This window comes from Bubalus bubalis, chromosome 12 (assembly GCF_019923935.1).
Source record: "Bubalus bubalis isolate 160015118507 breed Murrah chromosome 12, NDDB_SH_1, whole genome shotgun sequence".
NCBI lineage: Eukaryota > Metazoa > Chordata > Mammalia > Artiodactyla > Bovidae > Bubalus > Bubalus bubalis.
The window spans coordinates 15,454,861-15,481,300 of NC_059168.1; the positions used below are offsets into that span (position 1 = coordinate 15,454,861).

Here is a 26,440-nt window from a genome sequence, read left to right on the forward strand (position 1 = left end):
CCTGTAGGGCAGTGGATATTTTATTTCAGCTGGATCAGACTCTGAAAGAGGAATGGAACAGATGTTTGAATTTGGTTAAATGCTTTCAATATTTATTACTTAGGTGACCTAGTTTAGCAGCAATTGTAATAGAAAAAAAAGCAAGACCATTTGGGAAAAACAGAGTTTATTGCATTCACCTTAAAAATAAAAAAACTTTCCCCTTTTTTTATTTAGCTTGAATGTGGGAATAAAGCCCTGAGAAATTCTCTTCCCCCTTTGAGCAAATATTTATATGTATATTGCATTAAAAGTGGTTTCCCATATGAAATATTTGTTGATATGACCAGAGAACAGTCTTGTAGCTACAGTTCTTGATGTGCTTATAACTGAGTTTCAGAGCTGAGGAACTTTGAGGTCGTCTCAGAGCTTTACACCTTATAAATGAGGGAACAGACTTAGAGGAATTTAATCCATGGCTCTCAGAGATTCAGTGAGACAGGCAGAAGGATAATTTGAATTTCCAAAATCCGATCCAGTGTTTTTCCTTTCTCCATCTTGAGCGCTGTGAATGCTGTGTCCTGGAGGAATGAGCATTTGTATCTTTGTTCCATTATATCCATCTTTGACTCTCTAAATGCCTGTCTCAGAGCTCAGTATAAGGAAGGTTCTGGCTAGGAAATGGAAAGATTGTGGAAGAACAGCTTGTTTGACATGTTCCCACGATTGTTTTCATTCTTCCAGGTTTACAGGTAACGAGAAGGGAGTGTGTAGTGTTAACATCCCAACCCTAAAGCCATGAAGGTCTCTTGTAGCTGCCTCTGGGGTCCATGATGGAGAGCCAACTCAAAATTCATGTAGATACAAGAGCTCTCACAATGCTGTGGGAGAAGAATTTGGAGAATGAGCAAAGTTAGGTATGAAAGGCTTTCCAGACAAGTGGATATTTATTTCCCACATCTGGCCCACCAGACTTTAATTCCTTGCAGTGTTGTAAGACGTGGGTCACTGGAGAATGTAACATTATGGCAGCTGAGGCTGAAATCTCATCATGTGGTGTACGGAGCAGGTACCAAAGTGTAGCTACCAAAGTGAAGCAGGAGGGAAAAAAAATTGAAGTGATAACGTGGGGGATTAGATGCATATACCTGATTATTACTGTGAATTACATCTTAAGCAGCAGGCTGAAAGGAGATGAAAACATTTGGAATTGACCGAGATGAACAAGACTTACATTTTTATTGTCTAGAAATACTGAAGGATGGGGAATAGGAAGCATAAGAAACCTGCCTTTTTCTTACCTCTTCCACTGTTTTTTAATTCTTTAAATTTATTTTTTATTTTTGTTTGTAAGAAATCTGGGGTCTTTTTGTACATAATTCAAAAAAATTGTGGTAAATATAACTAAATTGGCCGTTTTTAATTTTTCTAAGTATACAAGTCATTGGCCTTAATTACATTCATGTTGTTGTGCAGCCAGCGGCTTTGTTCTTCTAAAACTTTCATCACTGCAAACAGAAGCTCTCTACCTATTAAATTATACAGCACCACCTCCCTCCCACCATTTTTTGGTAACCTCTGTTCTACCTTTGTCTCTCTACGTTTGCCTCTCATTTAAGTGGAATCATACAGAATTTGTCCTTTTGTATCTGACTTATTTCAGTTCATGTTTTCCAGGTTCTTCTAGGCTATAGCATGTATCAGAACTTCATACCTTATGGTTAAGTAATATTTCATTGTGTGTATCTCACATTTTGTTTACTCTTCTGTCAAAGGACATTCTTTGGCTTGTTTCTCCCTTTTGCCTATTATGAATGATGCTGCAGTGAGCATTGGTGTGTAAGTATGTGTGTGAGTCTCTGTTTTCAGTTTGTTTTGGGCATGTACCTGGGAGTGGAATTGCTGGACCATCTGATTCTGGCTGTAGCTTTTTGAGGAACTGCCAAACTGTATTCCGTAGTGGCTGTTCACTATGTGGGTTCCTTCACTGTATTGGAAACCGGTGGAGGTCTCTCAATTGTAGGTGTAACTGTACAGGTAACTGACCTCAGGGGTGTGCATGGGACTGTAAATTCTAAACTCAATATTTACACATAACCAGAGTTTTTTTTAGTAAACATTTTTTTGGAAATAAATACTGCTTTTAACTGTTCGTTTGAGTAGACTCTGAATATGAATGTTACCAGAGGGGTGAAATCCAGTAGTATTTCGTTGTCCTTGCTGGTGTAGGGGAGTGAAAGAAATCCGACACCCCTGGGTGTGCATCAGGTATCGTGCTGGGTTTTTTCCTACGTTTAAAAAGAATTCCATTTCATGTTGTCTATATTTATGAGTTAAGTATCATTCCCCTTATATTGCAATGAGAAAATTGAGATAAAGATAATCTTCCCTTCCTTCCCTTGGCAGGTGGTAGAGTTAGAATTTGGATCCTAGAATTTGATGAAAAAGCGTTGCAGTTGACACTTCCTCAGTAGCATAGAAGCCCTTAATTATTGTTTACATTTTGCATTTTTCTTGGATTATATTTAGTTAGATTTACTCTGGCCTCTCTTAGTTTAGATAAATAGGACATGGCTGTAATTGCTTTCAAATTTGTGTTCAGGGTGCTCAGTCCCAAGGAACCAAATGTAGCAGCTCATTTTTGACAAAACTAAGGACTTTGGTTATTATTTCCTTCCATGGTGACTTGCTAAGTAAATCATCAAAACCTTGAACTGAATAAGTACAGTCATCTGTGCTTTTCAGAGGTTTTGAACAGTTACCTCATCCATTGTGGATAGGATATCTGCCTTATTAGTGTGTAGCTTTGATACTTAGAAGAAAAGTGGAGATGAACATTGTTGGAACTTTTTGTCTTTTTTTCCCTCTCTCTGGCTGTTTGTTTCTTTTTGTAAATACTAGGTAATATTGCTACATAACACATAAGTAATGTTTTCAACTTTTAAACTTTTTTCTTCCAGTTTTATTTATCCCACCCCCCCTCACTTTTCACAGTACTTGTAAATAGATGATCTCATTTGATACAGGTTTAAAAAATTAGAGAAGATAATTTCATAGACTTGTATTTTGTAAACTCTTTGAGAATGGTTTAAAAACACAGAAACAGAGAAAACAGAATGAAGAAACCTCAAAGGACCATTTTATCAGTTCAGAGCTGGTTGTGTTCTTCTGTAGCCTGCCTATTTTTCTTCTTCTCCCTGATTATTTGAAGTCAATCTGTAAATATTTTTGCCATATATCTGTAAAAGATAAGGGCTCTTAACACATCCCTCCTAAGACCTTTGGCTCACCAAAAGATAATTAATAAAAATTATCATTAAGAATCCAGGTAAATGTCCCCCAGTGTTTCATAAGTTTTTTTTTTATGGCTTATTAGTTTAGATTGGAGTTAAAAAAAATGTTCATTGTGATGACAGTCTATGTGTCTTACATATTTTGATCTGTGAGTCCCTCTTCCCTCTCTATTTCCTTGAAATCTCTTCATTGAACTGTGATTTTGCTGACTGTGATGCTGGGAAATTAACATGTATCCTGCCCCTTGAATTTGCTGTAAGTGGTGTGTAGGTCTAGGGGCTTAATAACATTCAGGTTTGATTTTTGGTAGGACTACTTCCTAAGTGGCAATGTGCTCTTCCATGTTATCTCTTTTTGTATGACACACACTTCTGTAGGGGTAGCAAATATGGTGTTTTAATTCTATCCTTTTTCTGCTAGAAAAACTTTGCAAACCAGCTTTCTTTTCCTCAGTTGTTTGCTTGAGGTTCAGTTTGAATAGTAAAAGTAGCGCGGTAAAAGTAAGAAAAAAAGTAGCAAGTAAAAGTATTGAGCTTCTGCAGAGGAACAAAACCAGTTGCATATGTGCATATATGAGGGTGTGTGTGCGCATGTGTGTATATACTATATATAATGAGGTTATTTTAAGAAATTGATCCATGTTGTTTTGGAGGCTGGCAAGTCCAGATTTGAAGTGAGGGCTGACAGAGACCCAGGAGAACCAATGGTGCAGGTAAAGTTAGAATGTAGTCTGCTGCAGAGTTCCTTCTTAGTTGGAAAGGCTGGTCTTTTTGTTCTGTTCAGACATTCAGCTCATCATATGAGGTTCACCCACATGATGGAGGGCAATCTGCTTACTCAGAGTCCACCAAGATAAATGTTAGTTTCATCCAAAAATACCCTCCAAGTTGAAACATAAAATTAACCATCACATGAAGATATAATGCTAGTTGTTGGCCAGTTTTCAAATGAGTTGATTGACATCTTACAGTGGTGACTTAGTTTTTTTTTTTTTTTTTTAATGCATGGATACATGTAAACATATTTCAAATAATTCAATCCATTCCAGTTATTCTTTGGCTAATGGAAGCTTCTTCAGATTGCTTCATTAGCTCTTTTGACCTTCTCTCTCATTTCTAATATTGGTATCTTGTCTTCTCTTTTTGTTTATCAATCTAGCCAGAGATTTGTCAGTTTTACTGATCTTCTCAAACAGCTTTTATTGACTCCCTGCCCCCAATTTCATTGATTTATGCTCTGATTTTTATTTCATTTCTTTTTATTTTGGGTTTTATTTTCATTTTTGCTGATTTCTTTATTTGGAAGTTAAGGTCATTGATTTGAGACATCTCTTGTACTGTAGATATTTAGTACAAATTTACACCTTAGTATAGTGGTTTAGCAGCATCCCATAAATTTGGATAGGTTGTGTTTTTGTTTTCATTCAGTTCAAAATAATTTTTATTTCCTTTTTGATTTTCTTTGATCCATTGGTTATTTTGAAGTTTGGTTTGTGAAATCAGTTGGGTTAAGCTAGTTGGTAGCACTGTTGAACTCTTCTGTATCCTTACTGACTTTCTGTGTACTTGTTCTGTCAACTGAAAGGTAGTGAATCCACAATTAAAACTGAAAGCTTTATCTGTTTCTCATGACCTTTTTAAGTTTTTGCTTTGCTTATTTTGAAGCTCTGTTATCAGGTTCACAACTGTTTAGGATTCTTGTGTCCTCTTGATGAATTGACCCTTATCCTTATGAAATGCTTTTTATCCTCGAAAATATTCTTTGCTCTGAAATCTACTTTGCCTGTTACTAACAGTGCCACTGCACGTTTTTTTTTTTTTCCCTGATTCATGTTAAACTTGTTGCCTCTCTTTTTCATCCTTTTGTTTTTAACCCATTTGTGTCTTTATATTTAAAATGGAATTGTTGTAAGCAGTAGGTGCAAGAACTGGGTCTTTTTATCCAGTCTGAAAACCTCTGATGTTTCATTGAATTTAGACCATTTCTATTTTTTAAGCAGTTAATTGCAGTTCATTAAAAATTCTTTTTAATTGGAGAATAATTGATTTACCATTTCATTTTTTAAAAAGTATCCCAAGTGTTAATGATTATTAAACATCCTAAGAGGAGACCATGCTCACTCTGCTTCTTGGAGTCTCTTCATTACAGCTCTTTGTTGTTATGTCTCCTCTCCTCGAGGAACTTGGGATTAGAGGGTTGGAGAATTCCTTGAATGTTCTCATGTAGCAGTCAGGTCCCGAAGACTCTCCTAACCAGGGCTGTTCCAGGACACGGAACAGGCCAGCGTGTGGCACGTGCGATCAGACAAACAGCTGCAGTGGAGAGTGTGAGGGCTGTGAGGGGAAGGGTAGCATGGAGAGGTGGCGCTCCAGCACTGAGGCTTTCTTCGTCATTATCCCAGGTGATTCATGTCTGGCCGTAGATGTGTCTGACCTTCTTGGCCTAACCAAAGCCATACAGTCGATGGGACTCACCTCCCTTAGAAAGCACTTTGGTGACTGTCCAGCTGTTACATGTCTTCATGGCACACCCTCATCCCAATGCTAGGCAGTTTATTCAAGGGTTTTCTCCAGCCACATTCTAGACTGTTCCTTTGAGGTGTTCTAATAAAAATGACTTTTTTCTTGGCCACCCTAGTGATGTTCTAGCATTCCTGACACCCAAGGCACCTCAGCAACTTGAGTATAGGGCCACCTTCCTGTCTTAATGGGGCTTTCAAAAGGCACAGGAGGAGGCTGTATATTTTTTATACATTTTTTTACTGTCAAATCTAATGTCATAGGAGAAGGCAATGGCACCCCACTCCAGTACTCTTGCCTAGAAAATCCAATGGATGGAGGCGCCTGGTAGGCTGCAGTCCGTGGGGTTGCTAAGAGTTGGACACGACTGAGTGACTTCACTTTCACTTTTCACTTTCATGCATCAGAGAAGGAAACGGCAGCCCACTCCAGTATTCTTGCCTGGAGAATCCCAGGCACGGGGGAGCCTGGTGGGCTGCTGTCTATGGGGTAGCACAGAGTCGGACACGACTGAAGCGACTTAGCAGCAGCAGCAGCAGCTAATGTCATTAGATCGTTATGTGCCTGACTGCATCATTTCTGTGGACAGCTTCATTGCTGCCCCCAGAGGCTCTTTTCTCAGGTGTCCATTATTATTTTGTGATAATAGCTCATGCTTACAGCAGTGTTTCTCAGCTTCAGAACTGTTAATATTTCTAGCCAGATAATTCTTTCTTGTGAAGGACTGTCCTGTACATGGTTGGATATTTAGTAGTATCACAGACTTCTACCCATAAGATGTAAGCAGCTTACCTCCCAGTCCTGATTATTACAGGTGCCTCCTCCTCTTGGTTGAGAGGCAGAATCACCCCCAGTTATAATAAAAGTCAAACCAATCCTTTGGAAAAACACAAAAACAAAACCTGGAACATAACAGCCCCTTGTATCACTAAGAGTGGACATGTGAAAAATTTAAAGCAATCATTATTCATGTTTTTCTACATTAGATTTGTTAGGCAGGAATCACTATTTTAAATATTCTTGCAAAACCTCCTCATAACAGCAAAGGGACCAAGTTGGTTTAAATGTAAGCTGCACCTGAATAGCCTTGGCTATAGCTAGTCACTGTATTAATTATTAAAGGAATCAGATGAAAAAAAAAAAGAACCACCGATAAAAAGGAAATTGGTTCCACTTGGTTGCGTTCACTGTGTTTATTCATGACCCCCAAAGTACCCTTAATTTCCCTGCCTTTTCCACCCCACCCCCAATATCTACCTTCTTTCACTGTGTTTTTTTCAATCTCTTTGTCTTTTTCATCTCATTTGAAATCTAAGGCTTTTTCCCAGTCTGTTCCCTGCATAGATATTTTCAGTGTGATCTTCACTGTCCTGTTCTCACCACTGTGTTTGCTTGTTTCATTTTCCTTTTGCCGTGTTTGTTCTGGCATGCTCCAGGCCTCACTCACTGTTACTGGAAGTCTGTGCTGTCTGTGCAGTCTTTTAGTCTCATCAGCAGCCTTTTACCTCCTCTTTTTTTTTTTTTCTGGTTTGGCTAGATAATTTCCTATGAATGGGGCTGCTGACAACAAACACTTGTCTCATCTTACCTGTGTGTGTGTGAGAAAGAGAGAGAAGCTACCTTGCGACCTCTTCCTAAAGGTTTATTTGTCTTTGTCCATCTCTACGTGCATATTGTCCTTGAACATTGCCGGAAAGAGCCTTTCTCCATCAAATCATAGCTCACATTTCTCATTTACTTTGGTGCATTCTGTTCTTTGAAGAGCATTCACCCACACTTCTGAGCAGCTTGGAACACAACCAGGGCACATACGATAGCATGAATTTTGTGACGAGAAGCAGGCGCTGAAAGACTGGAGATGACTTCTCTGTGGCAGCAGTTTGCTCTCCTAATTTTTTTTTTTTTTCTTTCATCCTGATGATAAACCTGAATGCCTTAACCGTAAGGGAAAGAGTTCACTTCCATCAGAACCCGCCTTCTGGGGGAAACATTTTATGGCCTGTTGGAGGCTCCCTTCTGTGAGGTCCACAGCTCTTAAGTGGAAAGGGGCTTGGGCTTTGCCAGATCCTCCCACCCGCTCCACAGGTCAAATAATGGATTTAGTGGAAATATGGAAAAATTTAGTCCATTCTTAGGCCAAAAATTGCCACTATGAAGGCAGAAGTGTAAACAGTGTGTGACTAATCCTTTCTTTTAAGGAAAGAAGTTTTATGTAATTGTTTCCCTTCTGCTCACAAAGATACAGAGGTTTCCACAGATTCAGGTCTTCAGATGCCTGGCTGTACCCCTAACTTCTGGCCTGCTGCTGCTAAGTCGCTTCAGTCGTGTCCGACTCCTAGCGACCCCATGGACTGCAGCCTACCAGGCTCCTCCATCCATGGGCGTTTCCAGGCAAGAGTACTGGAGTGGGCTGCCATACTTTTCTTCTTTTCCAAGCGTCACTAGTACAGGCCCACCAAGTAGGACCCAACGCAGTCTCACTCCTGTCACTAATGTTGATAAAATAACACTGCCAAGGGGGCTGGCAACCTGCAACCCAACCCAGGGGCCTTTCACTAATTGATTATTTCCCTGCTTTTTTTGCAGCAGTTTTCAGGTGGTTCTCTTTACCTTCCACCTAGAAACTTTCTTTCGCTTGTCATTTCTGCATCTGTGTTACTCTTGTTTTTATCTCCTCCTGATTTTTTTCTTCGCATTTTCTCTTTATGTCCCTACCACTAAGTGTGACTATCCTCCAAGAGGGTAGTTCCATAGTTTTTCTTTCTGCCTTTGAATAAATTGGCCCCTCTTAGAACATCACTGTTCCTAAACCCAGAGGCTTTCTGTATCTTCTCCCCAGAGAGTCACCCCATATTTCTATCTCCCAAACAAACATAATTCTCTTCCTTGCACATGGGCCCTTTTTCCTGATCACGTTGACTCCGCAGACCTCTTTGCCTTTGCTTTTTGTCTTGGACTTGAGCCAAAAATACCTGTCCAGTCAACCAGGCTGGAAACCTTCATCTTCACTTGGCTCCTTTTCCTTTTGTTTCTCTTCACACCTTAATTTAATCCTCAAGTCCTATTACTCCTTCTGGTAGTGACCTCTGGCCAGTTGGGGATTTATTCCCTTTAGATGTTGTCTAAAAACTTCTTGCCATAGGAGATGAAGAGTCAGCTTGCTCATTTCACCTCTTGCCCCCCACCCTTCCTCTCAGAAGAGTTGTTTACTTTTCAGAGTTTCACTGCCTCTTGCAGCCTCTGTTTCCTCTTCTGTCATCCTCATCGCTTAAGGTTGTGAATGTTCTCTTATGACCCTACATTCTGTAAGATGAGGGCAGTGACTCTCCTAATCTTCCCTTCCCTTCCAGAATCTGCCAACCTCCTCCAGCTAAACATGTGCATTTATATCACCTAAGTTGGATACATGAGTTGTTTTTTGCAATATTGTCTGTGGGTGTTCCACTCAAGGCAAAGCTGAGCATAGGGTGCTTAGGTTGCTCCCTCTGTGTCTGTCCATTTCCAACACCTCTGTGCTGTTTGAAGGAGTGTGTTCCTAGCATCAAGTGGGTATGGATTCTCTGTTTCCATCCCATCAATTGCATATATATATAGGATCAAGTTTCTCCAACATCGCAGTCATGTTTTCCATTCTCATGACTCCCCCTCTCCCTCCTAGGATTATTCTCCTGAAGCTCCCTGTCCTCCTGGTTGCCTGGCAACCTTCCTTTTATGGAGAAACATGGGGACCTAGTCTTGAAGCTAGGGGATCTCCAAACACCAGAATGAGAGGGCCATATTCTGGGGGAGTAAATTTTGTGGTTTATACCACACAGTTCCATTCTTTCAGAGAAGACTCATCTTTTTCCCTGATGGGAGTAGAAGCCCGACTTTGGCTGTTTCTTTGCTTGAACTGGGGAGAGCGGCTGCTTTCATATGTAGCCTTTTTAGTGAAGACACGAGTGTTCAGCCCTACTTCTCCTTGTCACCCTGTGCTTTACTTGGTTTGAGTATCCAGAACCTGCCCATGGTCTCCTGGGAAGATGGCTTCCTCTAAGCCTGTACTCATGGTTTGGTTTTTAGACCAGCATCTTTAAGCTGCCTTGTGACCTGTTAGGAGTCAGGAAGTCTTGACATCAATGTAGTGGTTCAAGACTGGCATTTAAAAGAATTAGAGGATACTTGTGTCATTTGCATCATAAGGATAGATACTGTTTTATAATACTTAGCTGTATTAAAAAACATAGGTATGAATGTGCACTGAATCTCCATGTAAAATGTTCTTCTTGCTGTCGGTTGAGATAAAAGAAGTTAAAATACTTAGGCATGGCTTCCTTCCTGCTATAACAGTCAACATTTCTCAGTCTGCCTTGATCTCTTACAGGTTTGTGGAAATGTTTCCTGTGTGTTGAATGAACGATGTGAAACCTTTTTAATATCTTTGGTCAGTACCCGAGCCACACATTAGAGAGGATGTTGGAGCCGAGACCCCAAGCTCTCTAGCTCTGTCAAATGTGAATTTCTTACTTGGAAGACTGAGTTGATATCTTGGGGAGGCCAGTGTCTTGAGGAAGGAGGAACACTGAGGGCTTGGGACAGTAGATGTTTGTCAGAACAGTATTTCAAAGTTTCAGTGACGAATGTGGCTGTCCTAATGATTAATAGCCAAATGTCAACTCTGAATTTCTTGTTTTATTCCTTACCTATAACTTTTAGGGCTTTTTTTTTTTTTTGCAGGAAGGGAAAATATATGGGTGCCCAAATACATTTTGAACCAGAGGTCCTTTAGTTTTCATTTTAACCTAATTTCTTTAAACATTTTTGCCTTTCTCTTGAATTTTGTATAATGCTATGAGAAATCTGATTTTCATTAGTGATTGTTGAGTTGTTTTTTTTTTTTTAATGTAAAGAGATGAGGGAAGAGAGGAGAAAACTCTCAATTGAAAGGAGATTTTTTCTTCCCAAAGCAATGGTCATACTTTGCCAACAAAGGTCCATCTAGTCAAAGCTATGGTTTTTTCAGTAGTCAAGTATGGATGTGAGAGTTGGCCTATAAAGAAAGCTGAGAGCCAAAGAATTGATGCTTTTGAAGTGTGGTGTTGGAGAAGACTCTTGAGAGTCCCTTGGACTGCAAGGAGATCAAACCAGTCCATCCCAAAGGAAATCAGTCCTGAGTATTCATTGGAAGGACTGATGCTGAAGCTTCAGCTTCAATACTTTGGCCATCTGATGTGAAGAACTGACTCATTTGAAAACACCCTGATGCTAGGAAAGATCAAAGGTGGGAGGAGAAGGGGACGACAGAGGATGAGATAGTTGGATGGCATCACCAACTAGATGGACATGAGTTTGAGCAAGCTCCGTGGGTTGGTGATGGACAGGGAAGCCTGGCATGTTGCAGTCCATGGTGTCACAAAGAGTTGGACATGACTGAGTGACTGAACTGAATATGTGTGTGTGTGTGTGTGTGTGTGTCTCTGTGTGTGTGTGTGTGTGTGTATTTGGAAGGTTGAGAGATGGTCCAAAGAGGCAATAACTATGAAGGGTGAAATTAGAGGAAAAGATAGATGCCAGCTATGAAGGAGAAAATGAGGACGAGAGAGTAAAATGGTGATTTCACTTACTATCTGTTAGTGGAATGACTGAGTGGACAGTGGCCTTGACTAGCCCCCACATGGTGTCACTTCTTGTGGCTTGGGTTCTTCATGAGGCTATGAGATGAAATGGCCTGTCTGTTCATTTGTCTGTGTGTCTTTGTGAGCACAAGTATTTATTTACATCCTCACATTGGAGGAAAGGGAAGGAGATGGAAGGTGAGGAAGCACAGCTCTACATAGTTTCATATTTTCACTGTGTTTGTCACTCACAGGATTGCTATAATGTAGTAAGATCTAATACTATTACCAGTATATTATCCATTTCCTTTGGTGGTGGCTGAGATTTGTTTTTCAAGTTCTAGACCTGGTGTAGCTGTCTTATTTGTTCATTACCTTTCTGTTATGTTAGGGAAAAGCAGCCTCTACACACCTGTACTTTCAGCTCACTTATTGCTGCCTCTCACTTCCATGATTCAGAGGGGAGAGAAAGGGAGGACCTCATCTTAGAAGGCAGAGCCCACGGTCTCCTTGGCCGTGGTCAGAGCAGGAATTAGTTATTCCAGCTCTAAGGTCTCTTGGAATGCTGGGCTGTCCCCCTCTGAATGGGAGTCAGGCCTGTACATCTCTCAGCAGGTCCCAGCAGCATAGTGATGAGGTTGACAGCATGGCTGGGGAGTGAGTTGCCTCTGAGATGAAAAAGAGGACTTTTCCTTTCGACAAGACCAATGGAGTTGCCTTATGGTTCTTATCAGTCACCACCAGATGTGTCCAGCTGTTCCACTTTCTACTTCATCCCAGTCAAACATACTTAAAGTTCAAATCAACACTTACATCATCAAAACAAAAGTGTTTACAATGTTAAGCCTTAGGCTTTTAGTAACTTAAGTCATTTGTCTGGTGACAAAGGGAATGTCCTTCCATGGCATTAAGTCTGGGAAAATCTAGGCACAAGATGTATTTTCCTAGGCTTTCCTGGGACTACAGGGTTGAAAGTGAGACTTAGATCACCGACTGGCTAAGAGGGGAGCGCACCCTTAATCCCAGCCACTTTTGTTCCTTTGTCTCATGGATGCCTTGTCTCATAGAATAGCTCATCCATCCCAACTGCAGTGAATCCAAAAGGCTGGATTTATTCACGACTCTGCTACTGCTTTTGATGAGACGCTGTGTGGGTGTTTTTGGTGGCTTGATGATTTATCATTCGTACTCACCAGTTGTGTCATTTCTTTGTCTTGTTCATATAATCTCTCATTAGGGCCCGTCTTTGGGCTTTTCCTGGCACTTTATTAGTTTGAGTATAACCCAGTCAACCATTTTCCCAACTTATGGTAGTTTGGAAATATTCAGTTCAAATGGCTTTAACATGTCACAATTGATAAAATTCAAGACCACACTAGAGAGAAGGTTTCCTTCCAAAGTCTCGGTTTGCTATTAAAATTCTCTGTCCCAACAATTTTAATAGCAAGTTTGTGTTTTCTGGAATTAATTGGTATATCTTTATATTTTCCATTGTTTGTCTTAGTGAATGATTTCAGTCCATCATGGAATGATTAAATCTGGATGAAGGCTTATTTTAAAGTATACAGTACATGCAGTGGTAGAGAACTGTCACAGAAGACAAAAAGTTTCTCCCAGGAGGCTGAAAGCACAGTAATTGTGCTCAACAGTCCTCAGAGGTTTTTTGTTTGTTTGTTTGTTTTTAATTGGAGTATAATTGCTTTACAGTGTTGTTAGTTTCTGCTATGCTCATGCTTAGTCACTGAGTTGTGTCTGACTCTTTATGACCCATGGATTGTAGCCCACCAGGCTCCTCTGTCCATGGGATTTTCCAGGCAAGAATACTGGAGTGGCTTGCCATTTCCTTCTCTAGGGCATTTTCCCAACTCAGGGATTGAACCTGTGTCTCTTGCATTGACAGGTGGATTCTTCACCACTGAGCCACCTGGGAAGCCAGTTTATGCTGTTCAATGAAGTGAATCAGTTTGTGTGTGTGTGTGTGTGTATATTCTCTCAGGGTTGGGGGTGGGAGGGAGATTCTCAGATCTTGACTCATGTCATTGATGAAATTATAAGATTTTCATATATTGTTATTGGAGAAGGAAATGGCAACCCACTCCAGTATTCTTGCCTGGGAAATCCAAGGGACAGCCCTAACAGGCTATAGTCCATGGGGTCACTAAAGAGTCAGACACGTCTTAGGGACTAAATGGTAGAATAGGTTATTATTCTTACTGTTCTTAAGGACTAGTAATTATGGTGTATATTTATATATTATATTATAGTAAATATTATGTTTAATATATATTATGTGTTTAATATATATTATATAATATCATTGGAAAAGACTCTGATGCTGGGAGGGATTGGGGGCAGGAGGAGAAGAGGACGACAGAGGATAAGATGGCTGGATGGCATCACTGACTCGATGGACGTGAGTCTGAGTGAACTCCGGGAGTTGGTGATGGACTGGGAGGCCTGGTGTGCTGCGATTCATGGGGTTGCAAAGAGTTGGACACGACTGAGCGACTGAACTGAACTGAACTGATACTTAACATAAATTATATTAATTTAATATATTATATTAAATGTTATATTTATAAATATATACTTACTTATTTGGCTGCACTAGGTCTTAGTTGAGGCATGTGGGATCTTTAGTTGAGGCACACAGAATCTAGTTTCCTGACCAGGGACCTAACCCATTGGGAACTCGAAGTCTTAGCCACTGGACCACCAAGGAAGTCCTGGTAGCTGTACTTTTTAAATACTTTGATAAACTCCATCAGTGATGGCCTGTATGTCCTTATCCTTCTTGACTAGACAGACAGGATCGCCTTTCTGCTGGAGGTCAGCGATTAGTTCTTTATGTGCCATGACTACAGTTTTGAAGAAAAAAATTAGCCTGGCATGGCATTTTTATGCCCCTTTCCAAGTTGAACTGGTTTCTTATTCCTTCATTCTTAGTTGACTTTTAAAAGTCCGTTATTAATTTCCTTATCCTTTGTTTCTTTGCAGGATGACACCCCTATCTTCACAGAATGTGATGATACATCATGGTCAGACCCAGGAATACGTGCTCAAGCCCACATACTTCACAGCCCAGAAGGTGATTTCTGGAGAACAGTCCACTGAAGGTTCGCTCCCTTTAAGATTCGGGCAGGATCACGTGGCAGCACCTTTTCAGTGTGAGTATGTCCTGTGGGTCATCTCTCTCAGTTACAGAGTCACGGTTTGGAAACCCTTTGCTCTGTGTAGATGGCTTTAATGTGCCACAGGAGATAAAATTCAAGAATTGTCTTTTGAAAAACCCATGCTGGTTCCTAAAACAATCAGACAGCAAGACAGTTGCCTTCTTCAGAGGAAAGGCAGAAAAATCTGGAGTGAGCCACCTGTAAATATGTTTCTGCAAGGTGGTTCCATTTCCATAAGATACTTGCTCTAATTTTCTGTACAGTTGTACGGCTGACATGTTTAAATTGATAAAATATTTTCCTTGGTGAGTTAGCCAGGATTTGTTCCTTGTGAGATGTCTGCAGTGTCCTGAGTTGCTCCGAGGTTCACCTACAGTGGGTATGTTTATGTTAGGAGGGCCACGTTTTTATTATATCAGTTAGACGGTGTGGCAGGTTTTCCCGTCTGTAAAGAGCTAGTGTATCAGTGGCCAGCGTGGTTAATATCTCACTGTGGGGGAAGTTCAGGGACGCGCCCTGGCGCGAAGGGTGGGGAATGGATGATTTGTGGTTTAGGTATTACAGAGTGTCTGCTGGCAGCATCTGGAGAAAATGTTCTTCAGTGAGGCGGCAGACCGTTCAAAGGGGAGAGTTGGATGCTCGTGCCTTCCAGCAGCTTCCTGCTCTGTCTCACGTTGATGGATGGCCTGCGCCATAAGCAATGAAAGAGAATGCCAGTTGTGAGGTTGGAAAGGACGGTCTTTCACCACCTAGGGTAGTGTGGAGAGCTGAGAGAATTCTTGCTACTGTTTGGCACTTCAGAAGACTGTTTCTACAGACTTGACTCCCAAGGCCCACCCCCACCTCCCAGAGTTGGTCAGTTAACAAAAAGAGTAGCTACTATAACGTGTGTACATTACACTTTTCATCTTTTGAGAAAACTGTGCTCTTGAGTTGAGGCTGGACCCCAGAGCAATGGTTTGAGGTGATTTCTTGGGGTGATGAGGGAAGAATGGGGAAATTGTATAGATCATCTCCGTGCCGTTTAGGCAAGATAACTTCCAAGTTATATTTGCAAAACAATAGATGCATCCATCTTGTTTTTAAAGATCCTTTGATATCAGTGCTTGTAGATTGTTCTGTAGAGGTCTTCCTGAGTATATAATACTTTTCTAATCTCAATCTAAAAAATCAAAAAGAGCTACAATTTACTTTCTTGGAGCTTTAGGTAGATTGTATTTTGTAGAGGCTCTCCAAATTAGAATGTAATGGGAGGAGGTTTTGAAAACTTCCTATCAAACTGATTAAAGAATTCTGAATTTCATGAAGGTGTCAAGAAAATATACTTTGAGAATCTCTGATATTAAGACTGGAGACCAGACTGTGGTTTGGGTTGGTTATCGATTATTACTGAAATGAAAATTCACACTGTGTGTGTGTGTTTGTGTATATTTTAAACTCTCAAACCTTTGTTGAACTATGTTTTGGGAGATGAAATTACGTTTTAGGAGAATGTTGGAGATGAAATTACATTTTAGGAGAATGTGAACTATCCATAAATGTCCCACTGATCATGTTTTTAAATGTAGTTTCTCCATAGTGGGGAGCTAGTTAAGTAATTTAGACTGATTATGATCACTCTTGAGTTCTCTCTCAAACCCATCAAAAGTTGGTGTTTAAAAAGAGACCAAGGAACTAAATCAAACAGATAGGTATATAGAAGGGACCATGTGAGAGATGTGGCTATTTTCCGTGGAGACCAGAGCTCTACTGAGAGCTGGAGGGCTAATCAAAGTTTTAAAAACAGATAACTTGGCAGGACTATTAAGGACACTAAAATACCAAGATTGAGTGAGAACAACAGTAGGAAGATTAAAACTAGAATCCAGGAGGTAAAAGTTGTGTCAGGAGAAGGACCTAAAGGTATTGTTGTCCTATATCCAGCTGTTCAGTAGGTACATGGTTTGCACCCCAGGCAAAAGGCAGAAATGTTTAATCACTTCACTTTAATCTTTATAAAAGGGATCAAATGCAAACAGATTAGCTTATTATGCTAAAGGATTTGAAGGTCCAACAGAGAGTAGATAATTCTCTGGAAAAACAGAAGGTGATACCATCAGGTGGGCATGCTGTATCTTGGGATGAAAATGAGGGGTTAGTGTGTTATAACAGCCCACTGCCAGTGCTTTTGAGAAGCAGAGAGGACTAGAGAAAACTCTAAGAACAAGAACAAATGTTTCCCCCTTTAAATGGGATATATCTATATATATGTATATATTTAAAATGTAGCCTACAGTAACTGGTGACCACTTGGTATAATATTGATAATTTATATACAAATGTTCATAGCAGCATTATTCATAATAGCCAAAGAGTGTGAACATTACCAAAATGTTCCTCAGCTGATAGTGGACAAACAAATGTACCCCATCCTACAATCGGTTGTTCAGCCATTAAAAGGAATGTGACACATGCCACAACAGTTGTTCAATAAGGATGTGAACTTAGAGCTCTAAGCATGGAGTAACTTAATCAGCTTATCATAGGAGGAGGCAGCAACCCTGCAGGAGCCAGTGAATAAAGATTCGCTGTTGCCATTTGATGAGGGAGAAGGGAGTTGGTCAGAATAGCAGGGAAGTGTTGAGGGGGTATGTGATCAGTGTAGTAAAGCAAGATGTGTTTGAAGTGTTAAGTGAAGCACTCACCAGGCAGAGTAGCCTAGGCTGGGAAACACAGCCTGTCAAGTTGCTAGGAGGAACCAATACTTTACTGGAATCTTTTGAAGTTTTGATGATATAACTCACCATCGCTCTCCAGTGTCTGCATGTTCCTTTTCCTATTTTGATCTAATTCATTTACCAGTTTTCTGGGTCACTTCCTAGTAACTGTCCTTCCTGGGTTGAGTGTTCTCTGGTTACTGGATATCTCTAGTGACAAATTAATAATAGTGTTTCTCTTTATTCATTGGTCTTATTAGAGCTTAATTTGCATGAGTATCATCTAGAGCAGAAGTCTGCAGACTTTTTCTTAAAGGACCTGATAATATTTTAGGCATTGGGAGCTGATATGCAAATTGAGGATGTTGTATATAAGTATCTGGGCTTCCTTGGTGGTTCAGTGGTAAAGAATCCCCCTGCCAAAGTAGGAGATGTGGGTTCCATCCCTGGATTGGGAAGAACCCCTAAGGAAGGAAATGGCAACCCACCCCAGTAGTCTTGCCTGGAAAATCCCATGGACAGAGGAACCTGGAGGGCTACATTCCATGGAGTCACAAAAGAGTCAGATACAACCTAGAGCGACTAAACAACAACAATATAGGTACTTATGTAACTATTTAAAATGTAGACATTTAAAATTTAAAAATTCTTAGCTGGTAGGTTTTTGTTTTTTTTAAAGTCAGGTAGCTGGCTGGATTCGGCCCATGGACTGTAGTTTGCCAACTACCATGGGGAGTGACCATTTATGGCTAGAGAGTTTCTTTTGGGCTGATGGAAATGTTCTGGAATTAAATGATTATGATGGTTGCACAAACTGTGAATATGGTAAACCCACGTTATGTTAAAAATAACATAAAAATTCTTAGTTATTTGCAAGTAAATAAGTAATTATAAAAGCTTCAAGAAATGGAGGCCACTGGTTCTCTGAAAAGTGCTAAGAATGGTGTTGGGTAGAGGAGGTCTGCTTTTACCCATACCCATTTTTACCTATTTTTTGGTAATTTGTAGGACAGATTCGACTGTGTAAACCAAATTCTATTGTGCTTGGTTTAGTAGAATTCGTATTTTTAGTCTAGAGGGAGGAAAGTTGAAATGACATGATGATAACATTTAAAGATGATTTTATAAAAACAGTTCAGATTATCTTAGTATCTACTGAAGTGCAAACCCAAATATCTCACACTTAAAGAGATTAGTTTGATATAAAGCACTAGAAAAAGACCTTGAGGGTAAGGGTATTAAGTATTCACCCCAGACCATCTGCTTTTGTGCTTAAACACACACACACACCATGGGATGCTTAATAATATTGAAACCAGAAAATAATATTTGTATTATGGTCAATGGTGGAAGGACATTTTTTTATCTCAGGGTTAATAATGGAGAGCTTCCTAGGGTAAAATGTGGAGTTACTTATAAAAGAGTGCTTTAGGATGAGGAGAAACATCCCTTTAGCTGGAATAATTCCCTAGACTATTAATTTGCAAATTATACAAAGAGTCCTTGAACTGGGAAATTGGGGAATCTCTGATTTAAATATTTACCTGCTCAACTTTTTTCCTGTCTTACCTCAGTTTAATATTTGGAAATTTTTAGAAATGTAGACTTTTTAAATCAGGTTTCTCATTGTTTATTCCAATTGTTTTCCTATCAAGATGTTCTTAGCTTTTAAAAAGGTTAATTATATTTTAAAGTTGTCTATTGAAATTAGACCTGGGTGTTCTTTGGAAGGACTGATGCTAAACCTGAAACTCCAATACTTTGGCCACCTCATGCGAAGAGTTGACTCATTGGAAAAGACTCTGATGCTGGGAGGGATTGGGGGCAGGAGGAGAAGGGGACGACAGAGGATGAGATGACTGGATGGCATCACTGACTCGATGGACGTGAGTCTGAGTGAACCCCGGGAGTTGGTGATGGACAGGGAGGCCTGGCGTGCTGTGATTCATGGGGTCGCAAAGAGTCAGACGTGACTGAGCGACTGAATTGAACTGATTGAAATTTTACTTCAGATTCAACGAAGTCAAAATCTTAAATTTCTGGAAAGGCAAACACCATCTTTTTATATACTGCCCAAAGTTTTAAAAATTGATACAAATCAGACTCTTAAAAGAGTTATTCATACCAGGTTATTTCCTAATGTGTTGAGGGACATGAGCGAGTGATAACTGACATTGCAAATGTGATACTGTTCAATTATAAAAAGTTCAGGGAAGCCCGCTTTTAATTTTTACTTAAATTGTTAAACATAACCTTTCTGCTTAGGTAATCAGTGTTAGTGATGCAGGAAGTACATATCAGCCCCATTAGGCCACCTCTCACAGAAGAAAACCTTATCCTGCCTGCACTGGGACCCCCAGGAAACCCCTTAGCTCTGGATCCTGTGGTCTGTGCTGACCCCTCCCAGTCTTTGCAACAAGCCAGTCATCCCAGCTTCTGTCCCCGTCAGTCATGGGCTGACTGGAATTCCTGGTTCCCCCTTGTGAAGATAGGGCAGCCCCCCGCCAGCAGGTCTGAGAGGGGGGCAGAGTCCAGTGGGCCACTTTGCTGCCCAGGTCCCTGCAGCCCAGTTCCTGCCAGACTGCCATCCGTGTTCCCATACTGTGAACAGCACAGTCCCTCTGGGCACATGGGCTTCCTCTTTTAGCAAAACTATGGTTGGATGTGCTAGCATTAGCTGTCGGGCTATGTTCGCACTACCACCAAGAGGCTTAAGACTTGAACGTATCTCAGGATTTGGTGACAAGTGTATCTCCCCTGGAGAAAAAGTTCCTATGTCTGCAGTGAAGATTTTCTGTGGTTGCAGACTGATAGAGTGAAGATGTTACCATTAAAATTGCATCTTCCCGGTTGTCCTGAGAGAAGAGAGTAGTTCTGCAGAAGGTTAGAGGAGAACATCCAAGAATTTTGCTTTAGCAAAACAAATCTGAAGTTTAAAGGATAGGCAGGCAGTATTTGGCCTGGACGGTTGTGCCTGTGCCAGCCATTTCAAGACGGTGGCAGGAATATTCATTAAAGGCTCTGGATGCCCAATGCCAGTTGCAGAATCTTCACAGGGAGGGAGTCGGTGGTGAAGTTCAGAGCACCCACTGTAGATGGGAGTTGGCTTTAGAGTAAGGAAGACCCAATTCATCCTCCATGCATTGGGCCTTTGCAAAAAAAAGGGGAGAAGCCGTGGAGTGGCAGCTAGATGAAGGCAAAGGTAGACATAGTAAGTACAGATGAGGAGCTTTGGAAGCAGATTCTTAAGTACAGGATGAATTTGCAGTGTAGGAGACCTCTGGAGGAGGAACAGTTTGAAAAGGTGAGTGAAGAAGAGTCCAGTCCTGAGAACCATCCTCACCTCATCTGGGTGTTGAAGGTTAGGATACAAACCGTAGGAAGATCATCCTATTGGATGGGTGGGATGATCTCCCTGGTGAAGCGAGAAAAGAGAAGGAGAAATCCAGGGTGCTGGCAGTCCCAGGTCTCTGAGATGCCCTCTCTGATAGATCCTGATTGGATGGGAGCCCCACCAGGGCAAAGCTTTGCAGATGGACAAAGTGGGCACTTTGGAGAGAGGAGAGTTCTGTAGATGTACTTTCTTCAGTGCTTGAAAGTCCTGGTCTCCTGGAAACCAGCTTTAGCTTGTCATGTGCGGCTTAGTGTGTCTCGAGGGAATCGCCCCATACCAGTCCAGCCAGCGCTAAGTGACAGAGGAAGTTGTTCCAGCCAGAAATGACCTCACATGAAGCTGACTAGCTTACATGAAGCAAACTAACAAGCAATTTAGCACTCAAAAGGGATATTAAGATACCTACTGCCTTGAAGAAGAAGGAATGATGGTGAAACTCTGTGCTTTTTCCCTTGTAAAATCAACAAGTTCCTGAAGCTACTTGGTCACCCACATAGCCTGTGTGGAAATCGAGAACCTTGAGCCAGTTTCCCAGCCATGTGGCAGTGTGGATCTTACCACTGAGATGGCCAGAAGAAAATCACCCAGTCTTCAATAATCCTGGTAATATCCTTGTTGGCCTAAAAGCCTAGACAGCAAAGCCTCAGCACACTGGGTGTAAAAAGTACTTGAGGAAGCAGGCAGGTGCATGTGAGTGAGTTGATGTCCTTAAGAATTCAGATTCCATTAAAGGGTGGAGTATTGCCTGTTGTAGAAGCAGTTTCATGTGTGGTCTTGCCGTGGCCACTGTGTCTCGGTTGAGGGGCGAGGGTGCGTGGTTTGTTTCATCCAGGAGTTGTTTGGTCACATCTCAGTCTGGGAAGGTATGTGAGCATGAGCTTCTTGCTGCCTGATTACTCACGCACAGTTTAAGAGAGCGGGCGGTGGTAGACACAGATTGATTATAAACACTGCCAAGAGGCTTATCCAGCAATATGAAAACAGTGGAGGAAAACCTAGAGTGAGAGGATTACGTAACCTAAATTCCCCAGTGGGTAGCCTTCCGTGCCAGAGAAACAGGCTCTTTAATCCCAAAGGGCCCAAGATTTCATAACAAATAAACCGATCCAAGGATATTGCTGGGTGTTGAGACTAAGTTCAAGATATTGAGAAACACTGTGTGGCTCCAGAATATTCTGTGACCAAACTGTGATATTTCTAAGGAAAAATAAGACACAGGAATTTACGGTTTGCCTGAGGCAAACTACAAAGCAGCGTTTTGGGAGGAGAAAAGTTGCATTTGAAAAAAGCTGGTGCCTACTCAGCCTTAGGATTTATTTACCAGAAACCCAGGGCTTGCCTTGATTTTTCTTCTAAATGGGAAAATAATCTGCTATAAAATTAATCATCATTAGAGTTGAATGATACTTTTGATACAAGAATACTGTTCATGAGATGTTATACTAATAAAAGGAATTAAAGTAGAATGCTTTGTCTTCTTGTGGGTCAGTCTCCTTATAGAAAGGCCCTCTTAGCATTGAAATGATGGCCTTGTGGTGAATCTGTACCCACTTTGTGGAGGTAAAGAACTCAGGACCTTTTTGGGTGTGTTTTTATATGACATTTGTTAAAGAAGTTTTTGTGTTGTAATTTTCTGTGATTTTAGTTGGGCATTAACTTTTTTAGCTAATACTAAAACTTTTAGTATTAGCCTCTTGTGAAATTGAAATGTACCTCAGCTAAAAGCCAGCTGCCCTCATTCTCCTTTGCTCCTCTCATGCAAAGGTAGTAGAACTTAACACATGGCTGAAGTAGAAGGAAAACCCTTTTCTCTAAGAGGTAACTGCAACATGGTTGTATGAGTAATTCTTCTGGCAGGCAAGCTTTCAGTGATGAAATGTGTGTGTGTGTATGTGTGTGTGTATACACAAACAGACAAATATATTCAATCAAATATATAAATGCATATTATTTAAACTTTTATTTTTTGTAGCTTCTTACATTATCTATATATATCTATATAGCAAGTACCCATTAAAAAAATATTTCTTGTAGCCCTAACTCTGCTTCACATGTTTCTCCCAGGGTGGTGGCTCAGTCAGTAAAGAATCTGCCTACAATGCAGGAGACTCAGGTTCGATCCCTGGGTCAGGATGATCCCCTGGAGAAGGGAATGGCTACCTGCTTTAGTATTCTTACCTGGAGAATCCCATGGACAGAGGAGCCTGGCGGACACCAGTCCATGGGTCACAAACAGTTGGACACACCCGAGCGGCTGTCACTTTTCACTTTTCAAGTGTCCATTTAAAAATATTCTTGCAGCCCTATCTGTGTTTCACAAGTTTCTCTCAAGGTAACAGTTTAACTAAATGAAAACATCTTAAGTAGGCAGTGGTTGGTCTTGGGAAAAACATCATAGTTACTTAAAAAAATCCCTGTATCCTAGAAACAGATTGGAAAGCTTTGCTGAAAGCAAGCAAGCAAGCTAACATCCACAGGACTGGTGAGAGGGTGTTGGTCTTGGTTCTGGTCGATGGCCACTGGGCTTCTTGTGTGGGATTGAGCCATGTCCCTTAATGATGTCCAGAACCACATGCAGTAGACAGCTGCCGATGCTTGTTTTAATGATCACCATTTAACAGCTACAGGTGCACCTCATGATCGCAGCCGCCTGCCTCAGAGCCAGCAGAAACCAGAGTGCTTCCTCCCACGTGTTCAGCTGACATTCCACAGCAGGCTGCTGAAGGGGCCTCTGCTTTGGTTTTCAGCGTTACACAGTAGTCTTCCCCCAAACAAAATCTTTTAATTTTACCTTCTCCCTTTGTGATTCAGTTAGGTAGTTATTTTCTTGCCCTGAGACTTTTTTCCCTTTGTTTTTGTTTGACTGTAAATATTTAATGAAAATGGAGAACTGTTTAAGTGTGCTTTGGTTTGTTTTTATAGCATGAGAAGGAGGTACATATATTTCTGTTAATGCCCTCCTGACCTTTTTAACTTTTTTTCCATGACATTTTATTCATCCTAGAATGAATAAAAATATACATCTTATTTATTTCTTATATTCTTGAGTCCTCCCTCTTGCTGTAGCTTCCCAGTGGGTCTAGTGGACCTTCCCACCGCTTGACTTTGGTCTTGGCCTTGTGACTTGCTTTGACCGATGGAGTGTGGGTAAAATGGTAGGGAGCCAGTGAGAGGCCTGGTGTGGTTCCACTCTTTGTTAATGAGAAAGACATGTATCTGGTCTGCTGATGCAATATCTCCTTTAATGTCTACCTCTTAACTTAGGTGACCTTATCAGCAGGGCAGAAGACTTAATTTTTGAAATAATCTGGATAAGTCAGTTAGTCCAGCAGAGTAGACAATACTGTTTTAATCATATAGGATATATAGAGATGAACAAAAGTTAATATGTTCATTTTCTTGCTTCATTTTCTTGACTTCATTTTCTTGCCAGAGTGGATTAGAAAACTGAAAGGTGTTTAAGTCACGAAAAGTGATCTGAGCTGATGAGCTGCCTTAGAAGGTATCTTGGCAGAAGAGCTTCCCCCAGCAGGGATGATATTGATGAAATGAATCAGAATCTCTCTTAAGGTATATGTAAGTTAGAGCTAAGCAGTACATGATTGTAACAAAAGTGTAACACCACATAGAAGCAGAAGCAGCCAGAGAGAAACTTTCTATTACATTAATGTTGGGTAGAAGAAGTTCATCAGCTTTTTCTGAAAGGACGCAACATATAATGGGGTGCTAAAAGTGCTGTGGATTCTCACCGTCTGTACAGTTACTGAAATGTGCCTAGTCTCCATGAGTGCTGGCTGTTCCTGGATCTTCTTGGGGCTTGCCCCCCTTGCTGCTGCACACAGCTTGCTGTACCATTCCATCACTTGAGATAAGGCATACCTCCCACAGAGTTGTGTACTTCCTGGTGGCTCAGATGGTAAGGAATCTGCCTGCAGTGCAGGAGACCCAGGTTCAGTCCCTGGGTCAGGAAGATTTCTTGGAGAAGGGAATGGCAACCCACTCCAGTATGCTTGCCTGGAGAATTCCATGGACAGAGAATGGTGTGCTACAGTCCACGGGGTACAAAGATTTGGACAAGACTGAATGACTAACACACACGCACACGTTGCATTGGGGGCAGAGACTGTAGCTAACACATGTCCTATTTTACCCTTCCCTCTAACACTGCATGTCCTGACATCTCAGAGCATCAGATGTTGCTTTTTAGAGAAGGAAACACCAGCCGATTTATATTTCTTCACTCTATCTTTTAGCTCTTTTTCCTGTCCACCCCCTTACTTCTAAGAAAACTTGGGGTAGGCTGGCAATGGACAGAGAAGTGGATGGGTCAGTTCCATCATTTCCTCAAGACTATTGAAACATGTAAAGAATTGTTTTGCCTGGCTTGGTTTCAGTAAGACCTGCTGTTTTACCACATTTATGTCTGAGCAGCCATTAGGGTTTTTGGTTTCAGGATTCTTGCTCATATGGATTGGAGAATGTCCAGTTTAGAGTTCGTTAGTGAGTGTGGATAGGAACACTTTCAGTAAGACTTCCAAAACCCCATTATACCTTTTATTCATTCATCACTGTTTTTGGTATGGGTTTGCAGGCAACCACAGTGCTTGGTGGGGAGTGTGTATAAATTCATATCAGACGCACTCTGCCATGTCTTGAACCTGGAAATACAGCAAAAGTAGATACCTTTTTAAAAAGGAGTTTTAAAAATACTCGGTGGAGAAAGTGATTCATAATGTTTCTTGTCAGGGATCCCAGTTTCCAAACCACACCTTAATATACCTCAGGAACATAAAAAAATATATTTAAAAAACCTGCTCTTGGCATTGTAAGTTATATTCATGTCTCTAAAGGTCAGCTAATTAGGAAATTTGGACATAGGCTCATTTGTCTTCCCAAAAGACAATATGTGGATTGCATCCTGTCTTTCTCCTTACCTATTTAGCACTTACTATTTGCCATCCACTGTACTAAGTGCTTCATATGCATTCATTCAGTGTATTACATTGTATCAATAGTATTCGTACATTATTTGACTATTTAAACCATCACCTTACACGTTACACATGAATTTGTTAGAAACCAGAAATATAGTGAGTTGAAAATTGCCAGAACAAGTAGTGTTTCTTGAAAGGATTGTCTTGCTCTTCGTGTAAGTCACTTTTGTTGTTGTTCAGTCGCCCAGTCATGCCTGACTCTTTGCTATCCCATGAACTGCAGCACGCCAGGCCTCCCTGTCCATCACCATCTCCCAGAGTTTGCCTAAGTTCATGTCCATTGCATTGTGATGCCATCCAGCCATCTCATCTTCTGACACCCTCTTCTCCTTCTGCCTTCAATGTTTCCCAGAATCAGGGACTTTTCCAGTGAGTCAGCTATTCAAATCAGATGACCAGAATACTGGAGCTTTAGCTTCAGCATCAGTCCTTCCAATGAGTATTCAGTATTTCCTTTTAAGATTGACTGATTTGATCTCCTTGCTGTCTGAGGGACTCTCAGTCTTCTCCAGCACCACAGTTTGAAGGCATCAATTCTTTGGTGCTCTGCCCTCTTTATGGTCCAGCTCTCACAACCATACATGACCACTGGGAAGACCACAGCCTTGACTATATGGACTTTTGTTGGCAGAGTGATGTCTGTGCTTTCAACACACTGTCTAGGTTTTCATACTTTCCTACCAAGAAGCAGTCATCTTCTGATTTCATGGCTGCAGTCACCATCCATAGTGATTTTAGAGCCAAAGAAGAAGAAATCTGTCATTGCTTCCACCTTTTCCCCTTCTATTTGCTATGAA

The 26,440-nt window shown here is 40.9% G+C and overlaps 1 protein-coding gene across 9 annotated transcripts in view; it reads left to right on the forward strand.

Annotated features, from left to right (window-relative positions):
* LTBP1 (latent transforming growth factor beta binding protein 1) overlaps positions 1 to 26,440 on the forward strand; it is a 458,940-nt gene that overhangs the window by 143,841 nt on the left and 288,659 nt on the right. For all 9 annotated transcript variants that reach the window (XM_044925805.2, XM_025260861.3, XM_044925802.2 and 6 more), the window contains one exon: positions 14,384 to 14,553. In XM_044925805.2, the coding sequence (XP_044781740.2) occupies positions 14,384 to 14,553 (170 nt within the window). The remainder of the gene's footprint in view (positions 1 to 14,383; positions 14,554 to 26,440) is intronic.